The following is a 27,386-nucleotide window of genomic DNA, read 5'->3' on the forward strand; positions in this document are numbered from 1 at the left end:
ATTTGTTTTCTCTTGGATTTATTTAATGAAAACTGAAAATACATTTCATAATATTTTTAATATATGTATATATATATATATTTTTTTAATATAATTATAAAGACACCAGCTTTTTGTTCCATAGTCAATTAATGAAGAGAGAAAAATAAGCTTACTTGAAAAAATAGAATGAGTTCTTATAAAAAATAACTTATTTAAACAGAGTGACAAAATTATATTATTGACAAAATTATCTAAAATAATATGAGCAACTACAATTAAACAGCAATGTGTTTATTCAGATTAAAACATTTTTCACACTTTCATACATAATCTACATTGCAATTCTTTAATTAACACGTCGGAATATTTCTAGTAATAATAATAGTAATAAATATAAATTTAAAAAAATTAATTTTGTAATTCAGTTGAATGTGAATCTCGAATAAGGGCCTATGTTATACATTTTGGTCAAAATTCAGTTAAAAGCATAATAATAGATCGCTTTAGTGTACACTAGTTCTAAATACTGCGTCAATAGCCGATTTTAAATAAAAAAGAAGGAAGCAGTTTGGGTGTTTGAAATTTATGGAAGAAGGGTTGAGAAGGGTCTATTTCGCGTCCATAGGTCTATGGTCGCGTCGCAGTCAGCCGCAGCGTTGTCGTAGGATCGAACGCAGCAGGACGTTTTGATGTGACGTGCGTTTCATTGCCCATTGTTGCCACTCGCCGCGCCGGAACGCAGTTCATTCTCCTTTATATCTATGTATATTTTGGTTTTGCAGCTATGAAATTGTTTACAATCACTGAATCATGCATATTATGATTATATTATATCACTTATTCTTTTCTTTCATTCTCTCTCTCTCTCTCTCTCTCTCTCTCTCTCTCTCTCTCTCTCTCTCTCTCTCTCTTTGTCTTTTCGGTAAAAACCTATTGCTGACCTTAATCATTTTGTTTCATTGCAACAAGTATTTAAATAAAATTTATCACTGTCGTCACCAGTTGTTCTGTTGATTATTGCTTCAATAGAATATAATTTCATGTTGTTGGGGACTGTTTGGACGACTTATCAAACACTGTATAAATTGTATATGTAACTATAAGCCGTGTTATCCGAGAAAGTTGGACATGTAACATATGTATAAACCCTTATTCGAGATTCACATTCACTTATTGCCAAATGAACAGATTTTGTTTGGTATGCTATTTTTTCATATTTTATTTTCATCTTATCGTGCACTGTTATCACTTTGTAATAACGTGTTACTAAATCATATGTTGGAATATGCAATAATTAAAAAGATATAGTAGATTCTTACGCGTATGAAATTTATTTACTATTTGATTTAAATGAGTTAAATATATTATATACATATATTAAAATCTAGAATATAATAATTTGTAATATGAATTATATATTATTATATTCTAGACTTTATGAATAACTTCATACTAGTGATTAGTTATATTTTAAAATAATAACATTTGACATGATAACAACGGAAAAATTGTCCACTTAAGTATTTTATAAGTTATTTAATTTAGTTAATCTACACATTTAATGTTCATATATTCACTTCACTTTCACTTAATCCTTAAGTACCATATATCAATTGTAAGACTGCTACTAATTTTCAATTATCTCTATTTCAATTTTGATTATGATCTGGTAGATCATCATAAAATATGAGCGTTGTAAAATGTATGTATAATACATACGTTTTTTAATGCTTTTGCTAGTGCTCAACTATGCTTGAAATTCTTGATTACAAATACGTAAATTATACATTGTTACCAAAACAGTGAAATTTGTCTTGAATACTTAAATCTATACCTTATATCTATCTATCAAAAACTATAACATCTTCCATTATTTCCTTCATCACTGTTTTATCACCATATTTTTTTTCTCTTGTGTTTCCCTTTCTATCCTATCAAAATTTTCCATCCAGATTCTCCTCCCTGCCCTTTCTCAACACATGCTTATCAACATTCTTATGCTCTCTCCCCTTCTCTATGTACGTAACTCTGTTGTATGTATGCAGGTCTGGAGAACTTCGTGGAATGAGTGAGAGTGAAGGAGCGAGAATCCCCAGGATCTTTTCTTCTTATTCTTATGTATATTCTTTTTACAGCCAGTGTCAGATTAAGTTTTCTAAAGGAATTCAAATGTATTCCATCATTTTTTCTTCCACTATTTCATTTATTATAGTGTACATGTACATTGTGTTTTTATAAAACTACCTTCTATCTCTCTTCCATTCTTCATTTCTACCCTCCTCTTCGCATGATTCGCATTTATCTCGAGCGTAGCCTAGCTGTTTTGTATAATACGATAAGAAAAAACGTTCAAAAGGTCTTGATAAACTATACTGGATTAACCGGTGTAAAATGCGATACGAACAGTGTACATATATAGACATAGACTTATATATGTATGTTACCGAAGAAAGTTACGCTTCAATCGCGAGTTACTTTCAATACGTGTTGCTAGAGTAAATGGTAACATCTGTTAGTACTGTTTGTTATTAATAAAAATATTACAGCGAATAATAAATTACATCATCTTCAGAATACGATATTTAAAAAGGCATAGTATTATAAATATACATAATTAAGTTTAATTATTAGTAATAACCATTTAAACTATGGCAACAGATGTCTATTTAAAATGAGAATATTCATATTTAATATTTTAATGATTTCTTTTATATTAACATAAAATTAACCTGTATTTAAATCTATTCTCTGTTGACATAAAAATAACTACTTTCTGATATATTTTTAGTGGATTATTAAATAATTTTAAATACTATAAATAATTGAACTTAAGTCATACGTATTAGGCACTTGTATTTCGTAACGTCGTTGTTTGAATGTCTTTTTCTTGAGAATTTCTAGGTTAGATATGCATTACGGAACCTTCTACACATAATCTGTGTAATACTGAGTTTATAGAAAATATTAAAAATCTAACATCGTATTGCTTATTTCATGTTTATTGTCATGAATTAGGAAACGATTGACGATGCTTCGGAATTGGTCAAATTTAAATCGACGCAATCTTCAATTGGTCGAAGATTTGCTAATCGCTCGAATGCGACGTATAAAAGAACGTGTTGTACAGGGATACCCTCCAGAAGTCTTTCGAGTTTCAAATCGTAACGTATACCTATCACCTACTTGTTGCACGCCGGAACATGTGAGTCAAATTATACAATATTATGTGCATATTTTAAGAAAAAACATTTCAAATACAATACTTTGAATGTAATAACTAAACTTAGTAAATGATAAAGATAATAGTAGTATAGCTATTTTGTTAAAACTTGCAATATTTTAATAAGCTAAATTTGAGGACATATTACTGATAAATTTTGGAAAAGTAATCAAGTTTCGGATATAATAGAAATTTTCTTCGACAAATAGACACAAATTACATTATATCATATCAATAACGTACAGGTGGTAATTAACTCAAACCCTTTGAATTTTATAAGTACAATGTACATACGTATTGTAAGATCTCTTTATAAAGCAAGTAATATATATTAAAATAAAAGAAATATTGTTAAAATAAAATATCCCTATTTGATTAAATTTATTCGTAACTTCTTTTTTCAATAAATTTATATTTTATGTGAGTTTAAAAAATGTTACATTTTTTACAGAATATGCTTAGTATACTTCATAGTAATGTTTGGGAATCAGACCCAGAACTCTTTGAATTGATGAAGAAAGAGAAAAAGAGACAAAAACATGGCATTGAATTAATTGCTAGTGAAAATTTTACATCCCTCAGTGTACTTCAGTGCTTAAGTTCTTGTCTTCATAATAAATACAGTGAAGGTTTACCTGGACAAAGGTATAGTTTTAGATTGCATTAATTATTATTAGTTTTTATATATTGTACACCTATTTAAAGTTTTATATCTCTAATGATTTTAGATATTATGGAGGAAATGAATATATTGATGAAATAGAACTGTTAGCACAAAAACGTGCTTTAGAAGCATTTAATTTAGATCCAGAAGAATGGGGTTGTAATGTACAGCCATATTCAGGGAGCCCAGCTAACTTTGCTGTTTATACAGGTTTAATTGAGCCTCATGGCCGAATAATGGGATTAGATCTCCCTGATGGAGGACATCTTACTCATGGTAGTATTAAGATTTTGTTTAAATCTACTAAACTTTTTATATATTATTATAGATTAGCATAAACTTTACACATTATTTGGTTTAACTTTTGCAGGTTTCTTTAACGTAAACAAGAAAGTTTCTGGAACGTCAATATTTTTTGAATCAATGCCATATAAAGTGGATCCTGAAACTGGCTTAATTGATTATGAACAGTTAGCTCGTAATGCAAGGTTATTTAAGCCAAAAATTATAATAGCGGGTGTGTCCTGCTACAGCCGATGTTTAGATTACAAGCGGTTTAGAGAAATAGCAGATGAGAATAGTGCTTATTTATTTAGTGACATGGCTCATGTATCAGGACTGGTTGCCACTGGAGTAATTCCTAGTCCATTTAAATACAGTGATATTGTATCAACAACAACTCATAAAACTTTGAGGTAATTTATTTAATTATTATTAGATATTTATATAGCTTGGTAATAGATATCATTATTATTAAATATCTTAATTTTCAGAGGACCTCGAGCTGGTGTCATTTTCTTCCGTAAAGGAGTTAGATATATTGGAAAAGATAAACAAAAAATTATGTATGACATAGAAGATAGGATTAATAATGCAGTATTCCCTGGTCTACAGGGTGGTCCACATAATCATGCAATTGCAGGCATTGCTACAGCAATGAAACAAGTCAAAACTCCAGAATTTGTTCAATATCAAAAACAAATTGTAGCTAATGCTAAAAGACTCAGTTCAGGACTTCAGGAACATGGTTACAAGATTAGTACAGGTGGCACAGATGTACATATGTTCTTAGTAAATGTACGGCCTGCAGGTCTTACAGGAGCCAAAGCAGAAAAAATTTTAGAAGACGTTTCTATTGCTTGCAATAAAAATACTATACCTGGTGACAAAAGTGCAGTCAATGTTAGTGGTATTAGACTTGGCACACCAGCAATAACTACTCGTGGTTTGGTCGAGGAAGATATTGATAAAGTTACTGATTTTATACACAGAGGTATGTCAACATTAACATAAATAATCATAGTGTAAGTAAACACAATGTCTATCTACAACTTTTATATTGGTTCAGCATTATTACTTGGTAAGGAAGTAACGAAAATTTCTGGGCCCAAAGTTGCTGATTTCAAGAATGTACTGAGTACTGACGAATCTATAAAACAAAAAGTTGCGGCCTTGAAGGAAGAAATAGAAACTTTCAGTTCTCAATTTCCCTTACCTGGCTATGAAACATATTAATAATACAACAAAACCTTTTTATATTACTTTAATATTATCAATTATTTGATAAGAATTATAAATACAACATTACATCTGATGTAAAATACGTACTTGTTCCATAAAATGAAACAAGCAAAACAAATTAAAACAAAGTGTAATATTAATATATAATATTTTATTTTTCCTCCCGCAGTACTTTGAAATGAGTGAGTATGGGATGATCAGATTCTCTTCTAGAAATAGTCTTAATTTTCTTTATTAACGTTATACCTTCGTTTTTTTAGCAACTAGTAATTCAGCGCCGAGCTTCCGTTAAGTATGATGTGAATTCTCATGATCCATCTCTTTCCATTCTTCCGACATATACATTCTTTATTTTGCAGCTGTATGTAGGTATATTTTATGTAACGGTTTCAATTGTTTACATACGTATACAATTTATTTGTACAAATTACTAACAACAAAAGATTAAAAAATTTTTTAATACATCTTTGTTTATACACAGACATAAATATTTTATCTTTACTATTTCATTTCTATAATCGTTCGTAGTAGTGTATCATCGTTTGTCTTAGTTTTTCTTGTAAAATAGAAATGATTTGCCATAATCATTAACATAAATCTTACTCCGAATTTGAAACTACATTGGAATTTGTCGCTTTCTTTTCTTAAATAAAAAATTTGTTAAAATACTAGCCTAATCAACTATATTATTATTAGTAAATGTCATTTTTGCACGTTCTTATATAAAATTGTATAGTTCTATTTGCAATTAACATTGTACTAAGTTTATTATAAAATTAGTGTATATAGTAATTTATTAATACCAATTATATAGCTGCAACAAAACACAAAAGTTTATATTAAATTCATAAAGAACAATATTTTATATCTTGATTTTTTTTTTATATCAAGAATACGATATTAATCAGCTGATCGAATTTAAATATTTATACCAATTAATTAATTTCAATGTTTTTAACTAACTATTTAAATCTGTAAACAATAAAAATATAATATATTTGTTTACATAGTTGTTAAGAAATGGTTCTGAAATTTGATGAGCGTATAATAATCACGAGACAAGAGATCAATGTGAATTCATTGAATCATATATTGTATGTATATACATAGATTAAAATCTTGTAATTATTTTAACACAATCCTATTTAAAAACAGGAAGTTACATATTATTCTAAAAAGTTATTTTTTTTAAAGTTGTTTTAATTAGTTTTTATTTTTTCATATATTTCTGTGCTCTTGAAATTTTAGATTCATTTCTTAATGCTCAAGTCCCTAACATTACCTCATTGAAATAAATTTTGAAATAAAATTTGTTTACTAGTGTCACATGACATATCCATTCATAAGTATTACATGAAGTTTCTTCCACTATTGAATTGAATATTATATTTTATATACAGTAAAATTTCTGTAAAGGATCGAGCCTTTATACCATCTGGAAAATTTTACAGGGGTCTATTTGAAAGACATCTAACTTATCTGTAAACACCTGCCAGTTATACTCACAAAAAAAGAAGACCAAAAAAGAAACCAATTATAATTAGCAGTATGAGCCTATCAGATAACCGACTGTAGCTAGTATTTCAATACTTTATTACTTTTGAAGTTTCAATTAAAATGTGACTGCAAATGTTAGTGTCATTATATTGTGAATCTAATCAATTTTTATTTTTAAAGAAATATTTGTTATAATATGTATACAGAAAGTTATATAATTCTATATCATCTTATTAACGCAAAATATAAGAAATACAAATGCCAAACAATTTATTTATCTTGGAAATAAAATTGCATTTATAACATAAAAATTAACTGTTAAAAATATATATAACGATTTGAACATTGCATGTTTCTATATTTTTTGCTTTTATAAATCATGAAAAAATAAGCTTTTATGTTCATGATGAAAGAATATTCTGTGCATACATATGCTCTTATATAAGAATATACATACACGCGTATGGAGTATACATTAGCATATGTATATACTTATTGCAAGTTTACATTTTTGTAAATGACCTATTTCGTACACTTCTTATGCAATACACAGCAATAGTACGTTGTATTTCTTAGTATTAAAAAGTGCTTTATTATCGAATCACACACATGAGCGTTCATTTCACTTTATTAACTAAATATGTTATCTATTTTTTACTGAAACTTTAATCATTCGTATTTATATTAGTGTAATGTTAATAAATAAATTTGTTACTTGTTACTGATACCTATTGCCGTAAAATTCACGTTACTTATTTAGTGATGTAGTAACAAGAAAAATCATTAAGCACTCTTGTTTTGAAACTGTAAGTATGCATGTTACGTTTATTTTTCACACGTTTAAGTATATATAAAATAAATCTTCGTCTTAGGAATTACACTCAAATACACATTTATTTTTTAATATATGTATTATATACGAATTGTAACTAATGCAAGGATTTTTCTCAATGTTTTAACTTTGTTCGCTCATATGATTAATAAAAAGTCTACAAATATACTATCAAAAAGATTTTAGAAATGGAAAGAAAGAAATGTTTAGAAACTTTTTAAAAGTTTTAACTTACAACTGTAAAACATTCCTCTTTGTAAAAGATCTCACAAATTTTGGGATTAAATAATTTTTAACTATACAAGTTATTTAAAAAGATTCATTCGAACGCAATTCTTTTAAAACTTTGACAGTATAATATAATGTATTTTTTGAAAATATGTGCGACATTAATATATAGGTACATACATACATACATATATATATTCATACACATGTATATATATTCATATACATGTATATATATACATGTATATGTATATATATATATTTATTTATATATACGTATATAGGTATTTAAGTTCATTATTTACTCTCATCACTTCGCACAGTAACGTCTAACTTTTGATCAGTCGAGTTCCTGTGTTGTGTATGAAGTTGAAGCTACATTTCTCTGCGCATCATATGAATCTTCTGAATCTGAATCTGAATTTTCAATCTTTCCATTAAGAAATGATAAAAGACTAGCAAACAACATCCCCTGGCGTGGACGTGGCGACGGAATATTGAAAAACAATTGTCCTATTTCGTCTAAGTACTGTCGATAACATGGATCTCTATTTAGAGATATTTGATATTGTTCGCAAAGTACTGTGAATACATCAAATTCACCACTGAAAAAAAGTAATTATAAATACATAACGTCTAAAAATTAATGATTCTTATTTTAAACTTACCTATCAATCGTTTTCAATAGAAAAAATAAAAAATTCAGTAATGGAAGAAGATACGGTGGACCGCTGTTTATTTTCGGATGTTGCGAAGTATAACGATTGAAAACTTCCTGAGCAGTTGCTTTATTTCGTAAGCACAGGTATCTGAAAAGTTATAGTCACAGATTTTATAGGATTCCTAAATTAGTAACAATTGTACTTGATAGGTAACACTATAGTAGCAGTCCAAAAAACATGTACTTTAATTATTAACTATGAGTAAATAAATAAATAAATAGGAAAACCGACTTGTAGGACTTTCTTATATATGTTCTGAAGAATGCAAAAAAGATTTCTCCTAAACATGTATATGAAAGTCCTATGTGAGTGTCCCATTTATTTATTTATATATTCACAGTAAATAATGTAAGAAGCGCTTAATTGTTGGGCCACTATTGTCATGTTACCTCTTAAGCAAAATTAGTAATATATACGCTTACTGCAAAACTGCCTGAGCAATAAAAAGATCTATTTCATTTGTATAACCACGTAGCACATGATATTCAACAAGCATTGCTGCACATCCACGACCATCTGTACTATGTATGAAATGCTGTTTTGCCATTACATAATTTTTTTCTGAAATAAAATATAATTAATTTCTTAATAAAATCTTATTAATATCTTTCATTTTTCTGTTCAATTACCTTTCCAAAATACTTTTGCCATCTTTTGATGCAAAATGGGATGACCTGTTTTGTATTTTGTGTTTATTATGCTCCATCGAAGGGCTGATTGTACATATGTGTCTCTTTCAGGTGATGAAGGGCTCATTAAACTAAATAATTTTATAACTTGTTTAAAATAATATGGGGAACGTTCTGTCTTTGATTTCGTTAATACGTTTACAAATAAAATTCCTAAATCTGCTCCACTGGCATACTGCAATAAAAAATAATTCTATTTAAAAAATCTGCTTACATTTACTTATTATTATAAAATATATGTAATAGAAAAAATGTATAATAATATGTAAACACAACTAATTGAATGATACTTGAAATATTGTAGTATATAGTTACAGAGAAATTAATTGTAATAAAATATTTTTTTAACAAAAGGAAGATTAAAGTATATATAAATTAAAATACGAATTATTCGAAAATAAAATTTCGAAGAAGTACTCGATAATGGGATAATTGTCTCAAAAGGAATAAAATTAAATCTAATAGGATGGATTACATACTTGTTCATGCTCTAATAAATTAGTAGCTCCTTTATACATTAATGTCAAAAGTGCCGAATAGTTTTGCTCTTTAAGATATCTGGAAGAAGAGGTTAAGTAGTCACATCGATGATTGCACTAAAATAATTCTTTGATCATGTTAATAAATTATATTATTGGCTCACCTAGAATATAAAATTCTATACACTTGATGAGCTTCATAAAAATTATTTGAATTTATGGACGCTTGTAATCTTGCTAAAATACGCGGAATACCGTATTCGTTCATCGAGGCCATGTTTACGCTGTTTGCAACATGTATTTCTTTCTTCGACGTTTCAGATTGGTACTATTGTCGAAGAGCACTTTAAATTTAAATTTTCCTTCTCACAAAATTAATCGTGTATGTAAGCAGAAATACACAAAAATATATTAACATATAATATGTGATATACTATAAGTAGACTATAAATGTTGCATATATATACAATATAGATCTTAGTGAACTAATTTACGGAAACTGAAATTAAACTGTAATTCATATTTTCTGAAATATTAATTCTTTTACTACTAATAATATCTGTATACGATATTGCATTTATTTCTGGTACCTACAATAACAATAACTACAGTTTTTGCAAAATTAGGTGATATTGTTTAATTCCTAAGATAGATTACGATTAATTAAATATGTTTTTCAAAGTCACGTTGTCGTCAGTATCTTTTGTTGACTGGATATATTATAACAATTATTAACAAATATTATAACAATTTTAACATTTATAACCTTAAAATGATTCTGAATATGAAAAATTACATTTTCGTCAACATTGAAATTTTTCTCGAAATAGACAGTATATCGTCATCTAATTACAAAAGCAAGTGATGAATAATAACGTTAGAACAATGAGAAGAATAATTTACAATTATAATTTCTTTCATTCAGAATTGAAAAGAATGTAATTTATCGCGAATGTAAAGAGAGAGAGAGAGAATGCAGTTCGAACAATATTAGTTTCTCCATAGTTGAAATAGTTTTCGCCATATGTTGAAATCATAAACACTATTTGGAGTACTTGTTATAATATTCATGTAAATACATTAGCTGACAGATTTTATACAATGCTTATTTTTATCGTGAATTAAGTAAAGATATAACATTCGACTTATTTTGAAAATGCGTTTAATTTTTTTGAAATATTTAACTATTTTCAAACCATATTATTCAAATACATATTCATTTACAATGAACAATTCCTTGTTTAAATAATTGAAATGAAAATCTTACATTTTATTAAATATTTTGTCGTATATCGAGTTTTAAGTAGTTGTATATAAGTCTGTATTGCGTTTCATCTGTCTTTCAAGATATGTGTGCAATATCTCATGAATTTTATTCGCAATAAATATTTTATTTAATAATAATAAATATATTTAATTAATTAATGTACTCTCTATCTTTGGATCATATTTTATTGACAATAATGCGTATATATAGAGACTCTGACAATATAAATAAATGTTGTGCGCAGGTGTACGCGATGCATATACATATACATTTATACATATCGAGCAATATAAATGTTATGCATCGAAAAGTGTAGATAATTCGAAGCAACAGTAGACAATTTATATTAAAAAACTTGCATAATTTATTAGAAAAATGAGCCGCAAAAAATTGAAATTATGATGTATTCATTTCACTTAGTTAGAGAGTAAATATTGAAAAGCTGTCAGGCAATATCAATTGCAAAAAGTAAAATGTATTGATAAATGCGCAAAGTAGCGTCGCGTAAGCGCTGAAATGTCGTAGGTGTAATACATACATGTACATACGTACATGCATACATACGCAACGCAACGGATACGGTAAAAATCGTGAAGGCAATGCGCCCCTGGCGGCCAGCTAGGTAAATAATCCTTGCGGAAATAATTATCGCGATTTATGTTATTTGCAAATGTGAGAAGAATCATTAATGAGGGTATGTCAAGTAGCGGCGATTAGGATGATATACGGACCCTGTAGCGTTCCCGGTTACACTTCAAGTGAGTGAAAATCGTGCTTGGTGCGGGGTGAGTGTCTAAAACGTTCATTCCCCCCGTTTTTAAAGGGGGGCGGTGGCTCGCATCAGTGTTTTTTTATCGTTTCTTTAGACGTCTTCATCCCGAAAATAACAATGGCCGGAGGATTCAAATATGCATGGACTTTTAAACTGCCAAGCTTGCTACCCTGGCAACCTACACGCATTTTCCTGATCCCTTTTTATTACATGTGTCAATTAGCATCGGTACGGTTACTGTACATTGTAATTGTTTTTTTTTTCGATTATTTTCGTAGAATTTAATTACTAAAGTTAGAAAATGTTGTAATTTGTTATGACTACAAAGTAATGCAAACGTATTTTCGTAAAGGCTGACATAATGTCATTATACCTACGAGTTTATTAATTCTTGTTTATACTGTAGATTTTATTTCCCTTGATTTTGAAAACTATTATTCTGTGCTTACAAAAAAAAGTATTATATTCCTAAATTAAATGATTATGTTTGTATAGAATGGACTTGGCAGAAACTATGAAAAATATAGTTGCCAAAGGTATGCAAACCGAAATGGGACCACCAGGCGGAGGTTCTGGTTACCCTGGTACACCTAGTAGTGCTGGCTATGTTACGGAAAAGATGTATATGCTATTACAAGCATATCTTCAGAATAAAGGTTGGAATCCAAGCATTGAACTTCTTCAATGTTTTTCTGAATTCAAGGATGCATCTATGATACCAAGTGGTGCTTATTTGCAGTAAGGATGCATAATTTAAAATTTGTATAGAATTAAACTTTGGTTTTGTTCATTGTAGAATATAATACTCTTGCTTATTCTATGCTGAGATGTTTTTGTAATCTCTATTATAACGTGTAAACAGGATGATGGCATCAAGAATAGCTTTGGACTCTCAGGGTAGGCTAGTCCTTAGAGAAAATGGAAAGATAATATTACCTTACGAACATTTTGCAAATGCTGTGATGTTAAAGCACATGAATGGCCCACATGGTTTACATTTGGGTTTAGAAGGTACAGTTAGAGCTGTTATGGAATCATACACTATTGGACGAGAATGTTTTGGTATGGAAAAAGATTTTATAATAGAAGTGGTACAAAATTGTCCAAATCCTGCGTGTCGTTATTATAAAAATCAATTGGAACTAACACAAAAAATGGGACATATGCCACCAACATATATACAAGACAATGAAACAACTGCTTCTCTTTTACGTAGTAGTTTTCCACATAATACAGATTTTCAAGCAGTAAGCATAAATGTATTATGATTAATTTATGTGAAAATTTATTATTTTCTTTATGATCTAAAAAGTTAATGGTATTCCATATTTGTATTATAGACCTTAAGCGGTGCTAATCCAAATACTCATATAGGAGCAGGATCTACTACAGACTTGTCAGAAATTAGAGGTGCTGGAAATCAAATAAATCTTCAACGTCCTCCAAGCCGTCCATCATTAAATATTCCACATCGACCTGTATCGCAAGAAAAAAAAGTTACTACTGGAAAACAGCATTATGAATCTTTAGTACCTACTATTTCAATGACAGATCATAAGTTAACAGATTTCTTAAGAACAAATTTGGATAATTTGGACAATCTCAGTCCTTTTGGTTTAGGTAACTTACAAGGAATAGGAAATGCAAATAAGGATTTATTAGCTTTACATAATGGAGCTTGGCCTTTGGAAAATGAGAAAGGTTCTCGGTCATCTACAAATTCAGAAGGTAGTTAATGGATTACAGTGTTTACTCATCAAGTTTAATGTATATAATTATAATTAGTATTAACTAAACATTATTTTGTAGGTGGACAAGAGAAAATAGTTAGAGCTTTTGCTGAGGTAATGAAAAATATGGCACGAATGAAGGCTTGCGTACGTCCTGCGATGTGTAAACCTTATGGAAAGCAATCAGAAGCTTTGCAAAAAAGTAAAAGAACATATAGTTTATTACTATTATTTTTTAATATGTCATGAATATTATTTTACTCATAATTGGCATATTTGAATTTATGATGTATGGATACTTTTACAATATTATTCCTACTAGAGAAATTAGTAATACCCATATATTCAATTATTTATTTTATTACAGCACTAGTTGATACCATACAGTTGGTGCAATCATTACGAAGTTTTCTGCCACCTCCACAAATTCCTGTTTCAAGCTGGAAAAGTGAAGATAAACATCGATTAGATCATACGGGTACCACTTATCTCCCCTCATTGTAAGTATTTCTTATAGTTTGTATTATAAATATACCCTCGTTACATGACTAGAGATATCAAATAAAGAGTTATAATTTTTATGCAGAAAGGCTGGAGGTTTAGAAGAGTTGTGCGAACAACGCAAGCTAGACTAAACAATGTCTTCGCTTTTTAAGTGTCAGACCAGGTTCTATCTTTGCGCTTTATGATGTCCTAGTCATGTGGTGTTTATGGGTTACGTGGGTGTTTTATATTTAAATCACCCGAAGGATTGCTCAAATGTTGTTGGCGTTTAGGACCTCAAAATACTAAGAGAAAAAATGAGTCATGCGTGGACTGTGATAAACGTGGGTAGTGAACAAAATTATATATAGTCAATCGAAACTCATACCATTATCTCTGATACAAAACAGTTTTATTTTGTTGCAATTATTTTTCTCATGAATCTCTGCAATCTGCCTATGGAGCTTGGTTAGTAATAATGGTCTGGTAATTTTGAATTATCGGCCTTATATTAAATAATTTACAAATTAAATGTGCTATTAAACAGCATTTATATTCTGTTATTATACATTGTTTTAGTAAGTCACCATTTGTGTTCTAATGATTGATATATTGTAAAGATTATTTATAGATCATAAACATTATTTATAGCTTATAGAAGGTGTCTCGTAACATAACGTACAATCAAAAAGGAGGGCTATGTTTGACTGAATCAAGGGTATAGAAGGCGCAATCAACTCGAGTTTTCTAATGTACAAGTGTTTGTCATGAAGTATATTCTTTCGATACTAAAACATTGCTGCATCTCTCAGCATAGTAAAGCAAGTGCCACTATTCGTTTATCGAGTTTTTGGCTAGGGCAATGCTCCTAGGTGTCACAAACTGCCGCAAATTGGTTCGCATGGTGTGGCCCTTGCGCTGTTTCCCGGTGGCTTTTCTTATTCTTCTTCTGACTAGTTTTACAACTTTGTATCCAGGTACCGTGACTGTCTTGGCTAACAGCATCAAATGCAGAAAAGCCAAACGTGAGCTATTAAGTCATCTGGATTGATTCAGCCCTTCCTTGACTGATGGCTGCCCATATCAAATGCAACGTTTTGAGGTTGCTCATAAATCCAATGACGGTTTGACTTACAATTAGTGTTCAAAACGCGACCTAATAGCAGTAGGCATCGATATAATGAGGAAGCTAAACATTATCGTCCCCCTTCTCTTTTGGATAGTGTATCATCATGCTATACGTTTATAATAAGTTGTAAAGTTCTTCATATTATGCCACATTGGTTTATTTGCATGTGACAATCGTACAAGGCCCTACTAAGTTAACAGTTGTCTACCTCTGCTGCTGCTAAAAAAGGACTGAAATTGGATTAATAAGTGATGGTTATCGCAACAATCGCAATTGTCAATGAAGTTCTTACTTTTCGTCGCTTCTTCCTAAAGCAAAGCAAGTCAAAATACAGAAAGTTGTCATTGACATCAATAACAGTGTTGCTGATAGTGAATCAGATCTTTTCTTCTTCTACCTTCAGTCTTATACCTTCAGATTATTGAAAAAGAGAGTTATGATTTTACATGAAAATAATTAAAAACATTAACTATTTTTGTAAGTGGCTTCATTTTTTATGAAATGTAATTCGAAATTTTACTATTTCCTTGCACGGATTGATTTCTGTATCGACGTGCGCACACTCCCGATTATTAATTTTTGATTTTGTTGAAAACGAAACTACTTACGAAAGCATTTTAATCTATATCTTCTATTACGAGAAATCTTGTACAAAGGAGCTTTATGCATGTGCTGAAAGTTTGAAGGTAGTTTAATGGTTGAATCTGTTTATATTTAAAATCGTTGGTAATTACATGTGGTTGAGGATTCTTTAACTAATTCTTGTTATCATTTGACCTCGTATTATTTACGTTCTCAATATTTTTGTTTGATGATCATTATACAGAGTGTATTATGGAAAAATGGAATCTTGTGAACAGGTGGTTTCAAAATGAGAAACATACTCTACGAAAAGTATTGGAAAACTATTTTTCTTATTGCTTAGTAACCGAAATTTATAAGTAGTTAAATTATGAACTAAATTTTTAGTTTGCAATTAATGAGGTTTGTCTATGTGACAAACTTCATGTGTGACCAAAACTTATGCATTAATATTAGTTATTATTTCTAATATGTTAATAAGCAATATGTATACAATAACGAATGATATGGCATTCTGCTGCCAAATCAAATTCATTTGCAAATATTTATTAAAAAAGATTCTGTAAGTAAAACACAAACAACCTTTGAGCTGTGAATTATTTACGTATTACAAATAAATAATATATTTGTAATATTATCACTATAATAATTATTTAATGTTGTTATAGTACTATACGCTAAATAATATTCAGTATTTGTTGCATTGACTGAGAATTTCTTTAATATCGATAAACGATACATGTGTTCCTTTAATAGAGAAATGCTTATTCTTATATTTCATAACTCTAATCAAACTAAAACTTTTACTTTCAAGAAGTTCTTTTTATTTTTTATCGTCGAAGTTTTCAATGTGACAACGTTTTTTAAAAAAAAGTTCGGCTGTTTATGTTTTGGATAAAATGTATTAAAAAAGTTCTCTAAATAAGATAATACATAAATTGATTTGATGAGACATAAAGTGATTCGTCGTTTGCATAACACTCTGTATAATGTTAAAACATGTGAGTAAAATAATCAAAGCCATGATAGATTTTTCTAGTTGAACAATGACTTTGTGTATATATTTTTCCTTGGAGCTGGTTATTAAACGAATTACTATTTATTTATTATATTAGGACAAGTGTTTATATTGTTGTTACATGTAATATTATTCGGTGAAGATGGTAAAAGATGTTGAGACTTGTAACGATTAATGAGTTCCATAGGCAGAAACAGTAACATATTGGGTGCGTGTTAATAAAAATCATTAATCGATTTTTTTAAGTATACATTACAAAATACTTGTATGAACAAATTGTGTTATTAAGAGAGTCTTTTCAGTGTGACTTGAACTGATGCTCAAAATTTCCTCTTCGCGTGCTAATATTACTTAATGAAAAAAAAAGAAACGAGATTACCTCTGGGAACCGCGAGTGCGTGATAAAAAGAAAAAAGATTATTATGTGTTATCTCATTGACGCCTTTTGATAAAATGCATTTTATTTCGGTTGTGAAACTAAAAGAAATCGTTTTAAATTCAATTGTTATGCGCATATCTGCGACGGTGAAATGTTTCCTTCCTGCTCGATACTATCAAGTTATGAACTGTATGTTTTTGAATATAAACAATAAATTCGCGTATTGAGTGTTGTAAAAGCGAATGAATGTACGAGCCCTGTTTGCACACGGGCTCGGAGAGTGTAAAGTTTCGGCTATAAAATAGCAAACTTTTATATGGACACGAGTGGATGTGTGCGCGCGCGTGTGTTCGTGTTAAAATTCTCTTTCTACAAGTTGTAGATCAAGAACAAAAGAGAAATTAGGATTTAAACAGTCGGCTATGCAACTCACTGAATCGACAAAGAACCATAAGATGAGGAATTAATTTAGACTTAGCCAATAATTCTTGGTTTTGATTCGTTTTTTCGTCTTTAAGAATAACATATTATGCATATAGTAATTGCGATTTTATTATTATTTCGATAATGTAACTAAACAGTGCAGTAATCTGCGAATCAGAGCATTAAGTTAGTTTTTTTTTTACAAACGATGGGAAATGTTATTTCTATCGTGCTTTTCTTTATTGATCCTGTTGTACAGTATTTAATTTTTAATATTGCCATTGTGCAAAAGCGAATTAAATGATAGAGATTGAGAGAGAACAGCACGATTTTTTATTTTTATTATATCTGAATCAGAAAGTTAATAATCAAAAAGATTTCTCACTTAACATGAGTCCAAACGTGACACGAATTAAACCTCAGATATAAAATTGTGAAATGTGAAATTCAAAACCGAGCTCTCACAAATGAGATAATGTATGTCCAGCTCTTTAATGAGCTAACCCAACCATATCATGTTTAAATCTAGTTTAACAACAAATGTGTTATTAATCAAATGGCAATGCTTTAACATTACAGAGTGATGAAAGTGTGACAGTAACCGAAGGGACACTGTGCTTCATTACCCGGTTTAATGTGTTCCAATATTTCTATGTTTGCAGCATATCCTCGTTTGCGAAACGCAGTAAAATGAACACTTTTGAGGAAGTGCAATATGTGCAGTGTGTATGTTATTATTATATAACTTATGGAAACATGCGATATTGAAACTAAATTTTCAACTTTTGCTTAACACATCTTCATTATTATAAACCGATTGAAAATTTCGAATACTTCTTTATTTCCTTTATTCTTCTGAATAGCAGTTTTATAGAATTCAGAACAATCATGGAATCGAGTTTTCAATCAAATGAACTATGTTAAGCGATTTTACATTCGGTTCAGTGAGCGATGTACGCCTTCGATGTTTAAAATCTTTTTCGAGCGTTTCGTATATATGTATTTGTTATAAGCTCATGTATATTTATTTAATGCATCAGCAACAATTACGTCTGCGAATTGTTAACAGGATTCAGATTTTCATAGTATTTTCATTCATACCTGTGTACATATCACTATCAAGCGAAAACTATCTTGCATTATTTCCCTTTCTGTTTCGGAAAGTACTGTACATATATGCATTTTCTTATTCATATAGTAAACGTATTTTGGAAAATATATTGAATTAGAGAAGTTCAACGTACAGGAGATCGGGAAAGAGGCTTACGATCTTTATTTTTATAAATAAAAACTATTTGATTGATATTCTACATTGCACGAAATTAGGGACAAGCCTTCAAGATTTCAATTTAACGTGTTCGACTCTTCAGATTTGACATTTCAATTGATCGAAGTAACGACAATGTAACAAGTTAGTGATCTAAAGTTATGAGTAGTTATACTCAGTTTTGTGTACTTGGGATATTCAAAGGGAAGTCCAATATCGATGTAAGTCAATAAAAATTGCGTGTTAAAACTAAGCACTGTTAAATTAATCTTGTCTGGAAGTTCTAAAGTGTGACACTTGCTCGACTTGGTAAAAATGTATTATATGTTTAATTTTATACATCGAGAATCGATTATGCTTGGTATCTGTGAACGAAATTACACAGGTATTTTATGCATTAATTTGATCAAATTGCTCGGCGCACCATTTGAACGTCACGGAAATTTGAGTCCTGTGCGCTCTGTGTTTTTGTTATTTACTATATCATAAGATAAGGCTACGGCAGTATCGTCTAGTAATTTCATGATTACCAGTTACACACCAAAGTGTATTTACAGCAACTAAACAGACTTATTTCCTCTAGTAGCTATGTAAAACTAACGCAAATGTACTAACGTTTGCACCGCCGTCGAAATATCGACGCGATTAAGCATATCTATGACTAAGTCGCTACACACAAACGATTTCCTTTCCATTGACTAAATGAGATATCTCGTTTGCTCTGTATGACATTCAGAAAGTGTCGGACAACGATACCATTCCGATACCTTGGAAAGGAGAAACGTTTCTCGAGATTGTAAGGTTGCTCAAAATCATCGAAGCGCAATAGTTTTTAGCCGCCTCGTGCATGTTCGATTTGAAAAGAAAATTTTGTGTTCTCTTTTTACACGCGACAATACATATTGACAATGAAAATTTGTCACTCCATTCAAACCCTTTAGCTATCACACTGAATCTTTTAACCCTTTGAGGCTCGATGAGTTTAAACATTTTTTAAATAATCATAATGACGACAGAAATTGAATAATTTTGAGTGGTGGCAGGTAGCTTGAAAGGGTTAAAATGTTGCCGTGGTGACCCTCGTTTAAACCGTTATAATATAGTTGGAGTTCTCGAACTACGCTTACCGGGTTGATTTTGACCTATCTTTTTGAAGACTTGGTCGAACTTCTTAACTTCTGGCGGCTAATTTCAGTTGTCGTTTATGTTGGTTATGATGAAACTGGTCTAAGCTATAAATTTAAAAAGATTTGTCTCTTATTTTCTGCTGTATTGATTGATATTATAATTATGCGGAATTATTTTTGCAAAGTAGCGAGAAATGTTAATGTCTTAAAGTCACCGCTTTATGAAACGCCATAGAAGTCGAAAGCCAAAAATTAGTTCTTTGCTCATTGATAGATGAACATAAAACAATTCCGTAAAGAAAAAGATAATTTATTATCGTATTATTGTAAATCTGTTCTACGCGGTACCTTTCAGTAGAACGCATGTAGTAGTGATCATCTAAGTCAATAGCCGTTGTGTGCATTTCAACTTACTACAGCCTGTTTTTTTAAAGAAGGTTTTGACTTTCAATTTTTCTATTTAACCATATTGTAGTTATTCATAGAAAAAAATATACTCTTGAAATATCAAAACCAAAGAATTCAGTCTCAAAATGTTGCCGTTAAATTTCTGTGCTGCAATGTAACATTGAAGTGATAGGAGTACTTCAGGTGTCTTGTCTCAAGAAAAAAAAGGTCACAGTATGTTTTCTTTTTTTCTTTTTGTTTTTATCTTTAAATATTTTGATTACTTATTTAACCACCAACTGCATAAATGCTGTCCATAGGTGTTGGAAAAAATTACATATGTATATCCAATCCTTACTTCTTGAAGTCCCAGTCTTGTTGTAACATACTATCATTCTTCTTCTCAATCTGCACAGTTCCTTTTAATAAGACATTGTCTAATGAATTGGCGAAGCAGCCTTGAACCACTGAATCCTTCTTCAAGATCATCTTAGGTTCCGATCAATTTTATAGTTTACTGACCAAAAATACCATCACTTGTGTCGTTCAGGTTACTTTGATCCGATTATATTAACTGAATATTTCTATTGAAGTAAAATGAAACAAAAATGATTTAGGCGTAAGATTAACCCATTTGTGTCTTGACTTGAATACTTTCAATGAATGTTAATAAAACTCCGAAATAAACGGAAGGATTGATTATGAAATTAGTGAACGCTTTGATTTTTCATTTCGATTGTTAAACAGTGTCTGCAATGATATTCTAAATATCTTAAAACAAAAAATATATGACTTAGACCACTTTCATTGATTTATAATAGGCCTAACAGAGAGATACTGATTTGTTGTCATCGATTTGTTCGACTTCGTTGAACTCGACGAAGAATGTTCTTAAACCAGTGGTTTTCAAACTTTCCCGATCGGCACTCTTAAGATTATAAACTTTTTCTTCGGAATAGTATTTGTGGAGTATTTGGACCTCATTGAGAAGACATCAATGCCGTGTACAATGTCTGTGGAGAATGAAAAGAAAATCATTATTTCATTATACTTTCTTTTTATTGACCAGCTTTCATACAAGAGTTGATTAGCATTAATTATTAACTCATTCATCGTTGCTACATATGTAAGTTCAGTGAAAGGGATATGTTTGCATTTTTGGACAGAGATTGTTGAAGTCAGGCTCTATTGGTGACGTCTGTAAGCGCATTTCATATTTGGCATCCAGTCTATTTCTCTATTTTGCATTCACAAATACAGCTTGACTTTATAATAATATCTACCAACAGATGTTTATACAAACAAAGCAAACTGTTCTGCGAAAGTCCTTTGAAATTTTAATTTCGACACGCGGAACACAGTTTGAAGACCACTGTCCTAAACTATATCTGAATGGTACTAAATATCGCTGCCTATGAAGTCGTCGAAACTGTCCGCCGTCCGATGGTTGAGATTCTCTTCTTCGCTTTCTTCGCTTGATTTTTCGACAACTATTTACGCAATAACAAATGCTAATGTTCAATAGGCTATTCGGTACAAGTATAGCTCACTATGAAGCAGCAGATAACGGCAGTACTGCTAGCACACGCCATTTCGTGCGTTCAGCGGCTGAGCTATTCGTAGATCGATGATGGCTAAGGCAGCAAGCTCTGTCGTAGCTAAAGGGTGAACTGAAATACTTACAATCTTGCAATGCTGAAAGATACGTGTGTTCGACGACGGTAAACCAGCATACTTTCCTCGGGTGTTTTCTGTCGTGTCGTCGAGTGGCCATGGAGGTATATCAGTTGGTCAAGTTACACGGAATACTCTGTAAACGTGAAAGGAAGATGAGGGAGCACGGAAACTAAGTCTGACAAAGGTACAAAGCCAAGTCTGAAGTGAGATAAAAATAAAACTAAGCTCGCGACCTATGATCGCACGTAGATCGTTCAGAAATATGTTTCCGAGTTTTATTGCTCTCGCGTCGTATTTATACCACAGATCATGTACATGTTTTCTGCACCGACATTGACAGTAAGATGGTTGTAAATCGTGCACCGTTGTTGTTCATTCGTCGCTTACGAATGAGCAGTGAAATCATATGATACACCAAACGCTAACCGCTGTATCTGCAAATTAAGCTCGTTGTCGCTTGCCAGTATTGCTCTCTTCTGTATTCTCGCATAATTCTCATTCATGACAGCAATCATTAAAAGTTTTTACAAGTGTGACTTGCCTGTGTGTCACATTACCGATCATGACCCGCCCGTTCACGCGTCTCCTCGCCTTGTGCCATCCAGGCACTGGTGTCCGTCCATTCCGAGGCAGAGTATCGCCAGGTATCCTGAAACCTTCTGCCGTGTGAAATCTCCGAAATGTATTATATATGATCAGAATTGGGGAAAAAGGGAATACTAGAGGTTCAGGTGAAATTATACTTTCAACGGAAACCGAAATTTTAGCAAATTTTGGGCGAAGGTTCATGCATTTTATATTTTGGATATAACGCGAGTTTTTATTTCTCTACAACTTGTAATTCGATGTATTTTGTTTCAAATATGGGATTACGAATAAAACACAATTGGTCAAATTAAAAAGTAGAACCCCGATTTTCTGGTCTAATTCGAATATTTGGATAACATAACAACAGTACAATAAATAGTGTTATTTTTAGATATATTTACATGTGCAGCGTATTTGAATAATTACAAAATTCGGACACCAGAGTTCAGATAATCGAGGTTTTACTGTATTAAGCGAAAACAAGCGAAAACTACGGGAGAATATTTTGTGCATTCTTGAGGTGCTTATGGGAGTCAATCATTTGTTCACAATATGCATTTTAAATATTCTTTGACAATAATCTTTTTATTATTCTGTTCTTGTTATCGAAAAATTGACTTGTTTCTTGTATATTGTAGCTGAATTCTTAAAAGAGATAACATTTCACTTAGCACTGATTAATGATTATTTTTCGAAAGAATAGAATCGAAATGCACCGACGACTGTAGTGGAAAATTTTCAGTAGTAATAAGAATCTTATTAGTGAATCAGTAAATTTCCCTCACTAGTGTAATTTCATAATCTACAGGATAAGTACCGATAATCATACAGGGTGGGCAATTGAAGGTTCCTTGTAAAAAAAACACTTTAAATGTTAAAAGTCCAATCTTGTCGGGGAAGAAAAAACTACGCTAACTTCAAATTATTTCAAAAATTTGATCTGTTCATAAAGTAGGCTTGAATGTCTTGAAAACTTTTTATCTTTTGCATTGACGTGTTACAAAAGTATTGTTACTTGTAGAAACCGTTGTAAAGTAGTCTAAAGTAGTCTACGTGTTCGAATAACTTGCACAGAAAATTGAAAATACATTTTGTCAATCAATAACAATGTTATAACAACCCAAGTAAATTGTTATAAAATTAGTAATATTAAGTGTCCATATATTCTACTATATTCTACAGAAATGGTACCAGAGGTACCAGCAGCATAATCTTTTAGCATTATTGTTAACTATCTACAAAAGGAAATAGCACTAAAATTCTATACTACGGTATCACCATTGGCATGTGGAACATTTTTCAATTTTGCACTTACAGTGTTTTTTGTAAGGGTTCTTCAAATGTTGGGACTGTCGGTGGATTTCAGGTGTTGTCGTTTGAAAAGCAGATTATAGTTATCTTCAGGATCGTGTACTAACCGGCTGTGCCTCCAAAATAAAGACCACGTCGTCCAGAAAGTAATACGCCTGGCCTAGGTCGCCCTCGCAAAGGTAGGGCAGTTTGCTCCATGCGAGACACCTCAGGCCGAGTGGGGCGAACACCCTGTCGACCAAGCTGGCGATCTGACCCTCTAAACCGTTCCCTTTCACTGGTAAATATTCTGACGGTTTGTGATCAGCCCTTTCTCCGACCTCTACGTACGGAGTGAACGGTAGGACAAGAGCCACCACTAAACGACCACCAGGAGCCAGGGACATTTTCAAACGTCTCAACAGCGTGTTCGGTCTATCGCAACGATCCAACAGATTTAGGCAGAGTATCACGTTGAAAGGACCCGCTTCGTGCCATTTTTCTACATCGAGCACCCTGGAAAAGTGAAGTAACATAAATACAGTGAACGACGAAAATATTCGGACACCTATTAAAATCCAATTACTTTTTTCAAATTGGACCGAATTACTCAAATCTTTGTATTGAAAGACTTAAGAACTTCCAGATTTCTTACACTTATTGATCGCCAAGTCGCGAGAAACAACGATATCGATATGCGATAACAACGTCAATCGATTTGAATGTAATTTTTAGCATGCGTATAAGTTATCTAAAAAACACATTGTTTATATTTCTGTTATAGGCGAATTTTCGTTGATCAACCGATTGAGATTTCTGGTCCAATTGTAAATTTCGTTTGATATTAAATATATAATAAATAAATAATATTATATATAGTAAATTATATATAAATATTATATATATAATAAATAAATAATATTATATATAGTAAATTATATATAAATATTATATATATAATAAATAAATAATATTATATATATAATAAATAAACGATATTAAAATTTCAAATTTCGTTAAGAAGAGTCATGCAACAATAAAGCTGGACTTATAGTAAAGCTTGTACTTTTACTGAGCATCGTTAACTTTTTGGAAAACGTTTTTGTATGATATAATTAAACGAAGAGGAACTGTATTTTATATTTGACAGACACTGATAACCTATTTCTATCATAAGATACTTTCTAGAAAGTAAATTGAATTTGTTCCTCATTCTGGTTCTCGTTGAATAATATATAGCAATTGGAATTTCCACAGTTTCCCCGCAGTCTAATAATAAACCTTTTAAGTAAACACAGACAGGAAGCTTCATCTTCTCTCGTTCAATATTGTTTCACGCCAAACGATCAAGAACGAAGCGCGAGTAAAACATAACTCACGTAAATTTTCGTTTTGCCAACGCCCATCTCATTGGCGCTGATATGTCTGTAGCATAAACTTTTTCGAACAAGTGTGCAACGTGTGCGGTTGTGGCACCATCGCCCGCGCCCAAGTCTATTAAAGAGTTCCATGGCCCTGAGAAGCGACTTGCGTCCATCAGCTTTTGGAATTGTTCACAGGAAAACACGTGCATGGAACCACGACCCAACAATCTGCAAGACAAATTTTATTATGCATCTTTAACCCTTAAATGCATAGAGTCCCAAAAATGAATCAATAACTTTTTGCGCGGATACCCGACAACAGTTTTGATATCGATACATTTGGCTGAATGGCAGTGATTCCTTTGTCCATTGACTTATCAAAAATTAACTAAAATAATGACATTTGACTTCAATATTTGTATCTTTCTGACGTTATACCAATTGGCGCGCATTTTTGATAGCGGGTTCATTTACGTACTTTTGGAAGTGAATTATTTAGAAATATTTTGGTGTATTCGTTAAACAAACAATATTTTCTAAAGGTAAGGCTCTTATTTATTAATTTGCTAGTACTTTTGTCTATATTCCGTAACTATCATGTGTATGGAGGGCTTATTTCGTGTTGATGCAAAAATGGGACAACATGCACTAATGGTAATAATTACGACATGTATTTAGTACTATGCTTCCTTTATTGGTTTGTTGGTTTTGTTTTGGTGTGGTATGCATGTGGTTTATAATTTTGTTATAGATATGTCTGGAAATAATCGGAGAGACGACAACATTGAATTTTGGTTCCAAGAAAGGAAACGACTGCTTCAATCTCTTTCATACTAACTAAAGAATTTTTATGTCTATTTTGCATAGTGTACCAAAAATGAATCATTAATATTTTTCAATAAAAACCCTATAAGATATGACTTATAATTTTTTTTAATATTTTTCCCGATTTCCACTCATTTGAAAAATTATAACCCTATTTTTTAAATAAAATTCATTAATTCATGCATTTAAGGGTTAATAATAAACTGCGGTAGTAAAGTGTGGTTCGAATGGGATTACCACATTTCTACAACTACAGAGACTTTTATGCGAAATATCTCTGAACCATGAAAAGTGGCAATCTCTTTTATAGATTTCGAAGTCCACCTAGTTTCGATCGTTCGTGTATTTCATTATATTAATCAAAATATTATATTAACACTTTTCATTTTTATCTCCCATACACGCGTGACAATCAAATCAAACTGATCGCACTGCGAAGATTTGAACACGCGGACGAAGTATACTAATCGGACTGCGAATTTTATATAATATTATTTTAATAAGTCGCGAGTAACGTATCGATATTCTTCAATTCATTTTGATTTCTTTTTCGTTTCAAATTTTGTAAATCCATAAAATCTGCGGTCGAATTCAGCTATTTAATGAAATGAAAGTTGGGTCACGATGACTTTGGAAATCTTAGGTTTAGTTTACGCGATACGAACATCCCAATGTAATTTAATCGAAAATCAACTGTTCTCGTGTTAATTCCGTGAAATATAACGTTTGCCTGTCGTTGGACAAAAATAAAGCTGCATATGTTGGGACATATTTGCGGATGCGAAATAGACTAACGTGTATTCGCTGTTTTACACACTTTGCAACAGTATTATGGAAGAAGGAGAGAATGATATGAGCCGTTTATTTTGAAAGTGGCATAAGTCACTTTGTTTTTAAGTCGATACATTTAAGGGTTTGCGTTTTAACACGTTTAAAAATATGGATGCTAACTTTCGAGAAGATTTACTTGTATTTGTTATCTCAGGATACTGATATTTTTCTCAGTATAAATAATTTCGTATAAACATTAAAAAATCACCACTTTTCATTACGGTAAAGTGACTTATGCCACTTTCAAAATAAACGGCTCACATACGTAATAAACCAGATTACAGATTTTATGCATTCATCACAAAAACGAGCGCACGAAATGTAAACCAGTGAAAATGTTTAAAGAATTCAAAGATACTGTTGTATTATGTCTAACGCATTAAAATGATTAAGGAAAGAAATAAATGTCCACA

The 27,386-nt window shown here is 31.0% G+C and overlaps 4 protein-coding genes and 2 long non-coding RNA genes across 12 annotated transcripts in view; 2 read left to right on the top strand and 4 right to left on the bottom strand.

Annotated features, from left to right (window-relative positions):
• Positions 1-257: 257 nt before the first annotated feature.
• LOC117219466 (uncharacterized) lies at positions 258-1,591 on the bottom strand. Its single transcript, XR_004490028.2, has 2 exons — positions 924-1,591; positions 258-741 (listed from the first exon to the last, which is right to left on the bottom strand). It is a non-coding gene; the product is annotated as an uncharacterized LOC117219466 (long non-coding RNA).
• Positions 1,592-2,164: 573 nt separating this feature from the next.
• On the bottom strand, positions 2,165-3,101 carry LOC117219465 (uncharacterized). Its single transcript, XR_004490026.2, has 2 exons — positions 2,822-3,101; positions 2,165-2,300 (listed from the first exon to the last, which is right to left on the bottom strand). It is a non-coding gene; the product is annotated as an uncharacterized LOC117219465 (long non-coding RNA).
• Positions 2,348-5,527, top strand: Shmt (serine hydroxymethyl transferase). 2 transcript variants are annotated; one of them, XM_033468634.2, is made up of 7 exons: positions 2,348-2,572; positions 2,998-3,184; positions 3,654-3,847; positions 3,931-4,142; positions 4,237-4,561; positions 4,640-5,139; positions 5,215-5,527. In XM_033468634.2, the coding sequence occupies exons 2-7, from the start codon at positions 3,011-3,013 to the stop codon at positions 5,379-5,381; spliced, it is 1,572 nt and encodes a 523-aa protein (XP_033324525.2). In that variant the 5' UTR covers positions 2,348-2,572; positions 2,998-3,010; the 3' UTR covers positions 5,382-5,527. The 2 variants fall into 2 exon arrangements, with proteins under 2 accessions (XP_033324525.2, XP_033324526.2); XM_033468635.2 differs by having other exon boundaries at positions 2,475-2,493.
• A 2,150-nt stretch (positions 5,528-7,677) lies between these two features.
• On the bottom strand, positions 7,678-10,155 carry LOC117219396 (Golgi to ER traffic protein 4 homolog). Its single transcript, XM_076519422.1, has 6 exons — positions 9,999-10,155; positions 9,835-9,913; positions 9,296-9,530; positions 9,089-9,227; positions 8,613-8,753; positions 7,678-8,549 (listed from the first exon to the last, which is right to left on the bottom strand). Exons 1-6 carry the CDS (start codon positions 10,109-10,111, stop codon positions 8,285-8,287), a joined length of 972 nt encoding a protein of 323 aa, XP_076375537.1. The 5' UTR covers positions 10,112-10,155; the 3' UTR covers positions 7,678-8,284.
• Positions 10,156-11,654: 1,499 nt separating this feature from the next.
• LOC117219385 (uncharacterized) lies at positions 11,655-22,611 on the top strand. Of its 4 annotated transcripts, XM_033468513.2 has the most exons (8): positions 11,667-11,886; positions 11,968-12,101; positions 12,369-12,611; positions 12,736-13,120; positions 13,214-13,601; positions 13,683-13,805; positions 13,971-14,103; positions 14,190-22,611. In XM_033468513.2, the coding sequence occupies exons 3-8, from the start codon at positions 12,370-12,372 to the stop codon at positions 14,236-14,238; spliced, it is 1,320 nt and encodes a 439-aa protein (XP_033324404.1). In that variant the 5' UTR covers positions 11,667-11,886; positions 11,968-12,101; position 12,369; the 3' UTR covers positions 14,239-22,611. The 4 variants fall into 4 exon arrangements, with proteins under 4 accessions (XP_076375540.1, XP_033324404.1, XP_076375539.1 ...); XM_076519424.1 differs by lacking the exon at positions 11,968-12,101; XM_033468511.2 differs by lacking the exon at positions 11,968-12,101 and having other exon boundaries at positions 11,667-11,859.
• Positions 21,436-27,386, bottom strand: part of LOC117219386 (protein-L-histidine N-pros-methyltransferase) — a 54,933-nt gene continuing 48,982 nt past the window's right edge. The window contains exons 3-6 of one of the 3 annotated variants that reach the window (XR_004490006.2): positions 25,333-25,545; positions 23,979-24,469; positions 22,617-22,724; positions 21,436-22,208 (exon numbers count right to left, since the gene is read on the bottom strand). Coding sequence is in view for 2 of the 3 variants with exons in the window: in XM_033468515.2 (XP_033324406.2) it covers positions 22,629-22,724; positions 24,082-24,469; positions 25,333-25,545 (697 nt within the window). In the remaining variant the exon portion in view is untranslated. Of the gene's footprint in view, positions 22,209-22,336; positions 22,725-23,978; positions 24,470-25,332; positions 25,546-27,386 lie in introns of those variants that run through there. The other 2 variants (XM_033468515.2, XM_033468516.2) reach the window with 2 other exon arrangements.

Source organism: Megalopta genalis, chromosome 2 (assembly GCF_051020955.1).
Source record: "Megalopta genalis isolate 19385.01 chromosome 2, iyMegGena1_principal, whole genome shotgun sequence".
Classification (NCBI taxonomy): domain Eukaryota; kingdom Metazoa; phylum Arthropoda; class Insecta; order Hymenoptera; family Halictidae; genus Megalopta; species Megalopta genalis.

Bases quoted from the DNA above. Each gene is read 5' to 3' on its own strand.
- LOC117219385 (XM_033468513.2), top strand. From the start codon at position 12,370: ATGGACTTGGCAGAAACTATGAAAAATATAGTTGCCAAAGGTATGCAA. The intron at 13,121-13,213 runs GTAAGCATAAAT...TTTGTATTATAG, and splicing joins ATAATACAGATTTTCAAGCA to ACCTTAAGCGGTGCTAATCC. The intron at 14,104-14,189 runs GTAAGTATTTCT...ATTTTTATGCAG, and splicing joins ACCACTTATCTCCCCTCATT to AAAGGCTGGAGGTTTAGAAG.
- Shmt (XM_033468634.2), top strand. From the start codon at position 3,011: ATGCTTCGGAATTGGTCAAATTTAAATCGACGCAATCTTCAATTGGTC. The intron at 3,848-3,930 runs GTATAGTTTTAG...TAATGATTTTAG, and splicing joins GAAGGTTTACCTGGACAAAG to ATATTATGGAGGAAATGAAT. The intron at 5,140-5,214 runs GTATGTCAACAT...ATATTGGTTCAG, and splicing joins TACTGATTTTATACACAGAG to CATTATTACTTGGTAAGGAA.
- LOC117219396 (XM_076519422.1), bottom strand. From the start codon at position 10,111: ATGGCCTCGATGAACGAATACGGTATTCCGCGTATTTTAGCAAGATTA. The intron at 9,531-9,834 runs GTATGTAATCCA...TTTTTATTGCAG, and splicing joins ATTTATTAGAGCATGAACAA to TATGCCAGTGGAGCAGATTT. The intron at 9,228-9,295 runs GTAATTGAACAG...ATTTTATTTCAG, and splicing joins GGCAAAAGTATTTTGGAAAG to AAAAAAATTATGTAATGGCA.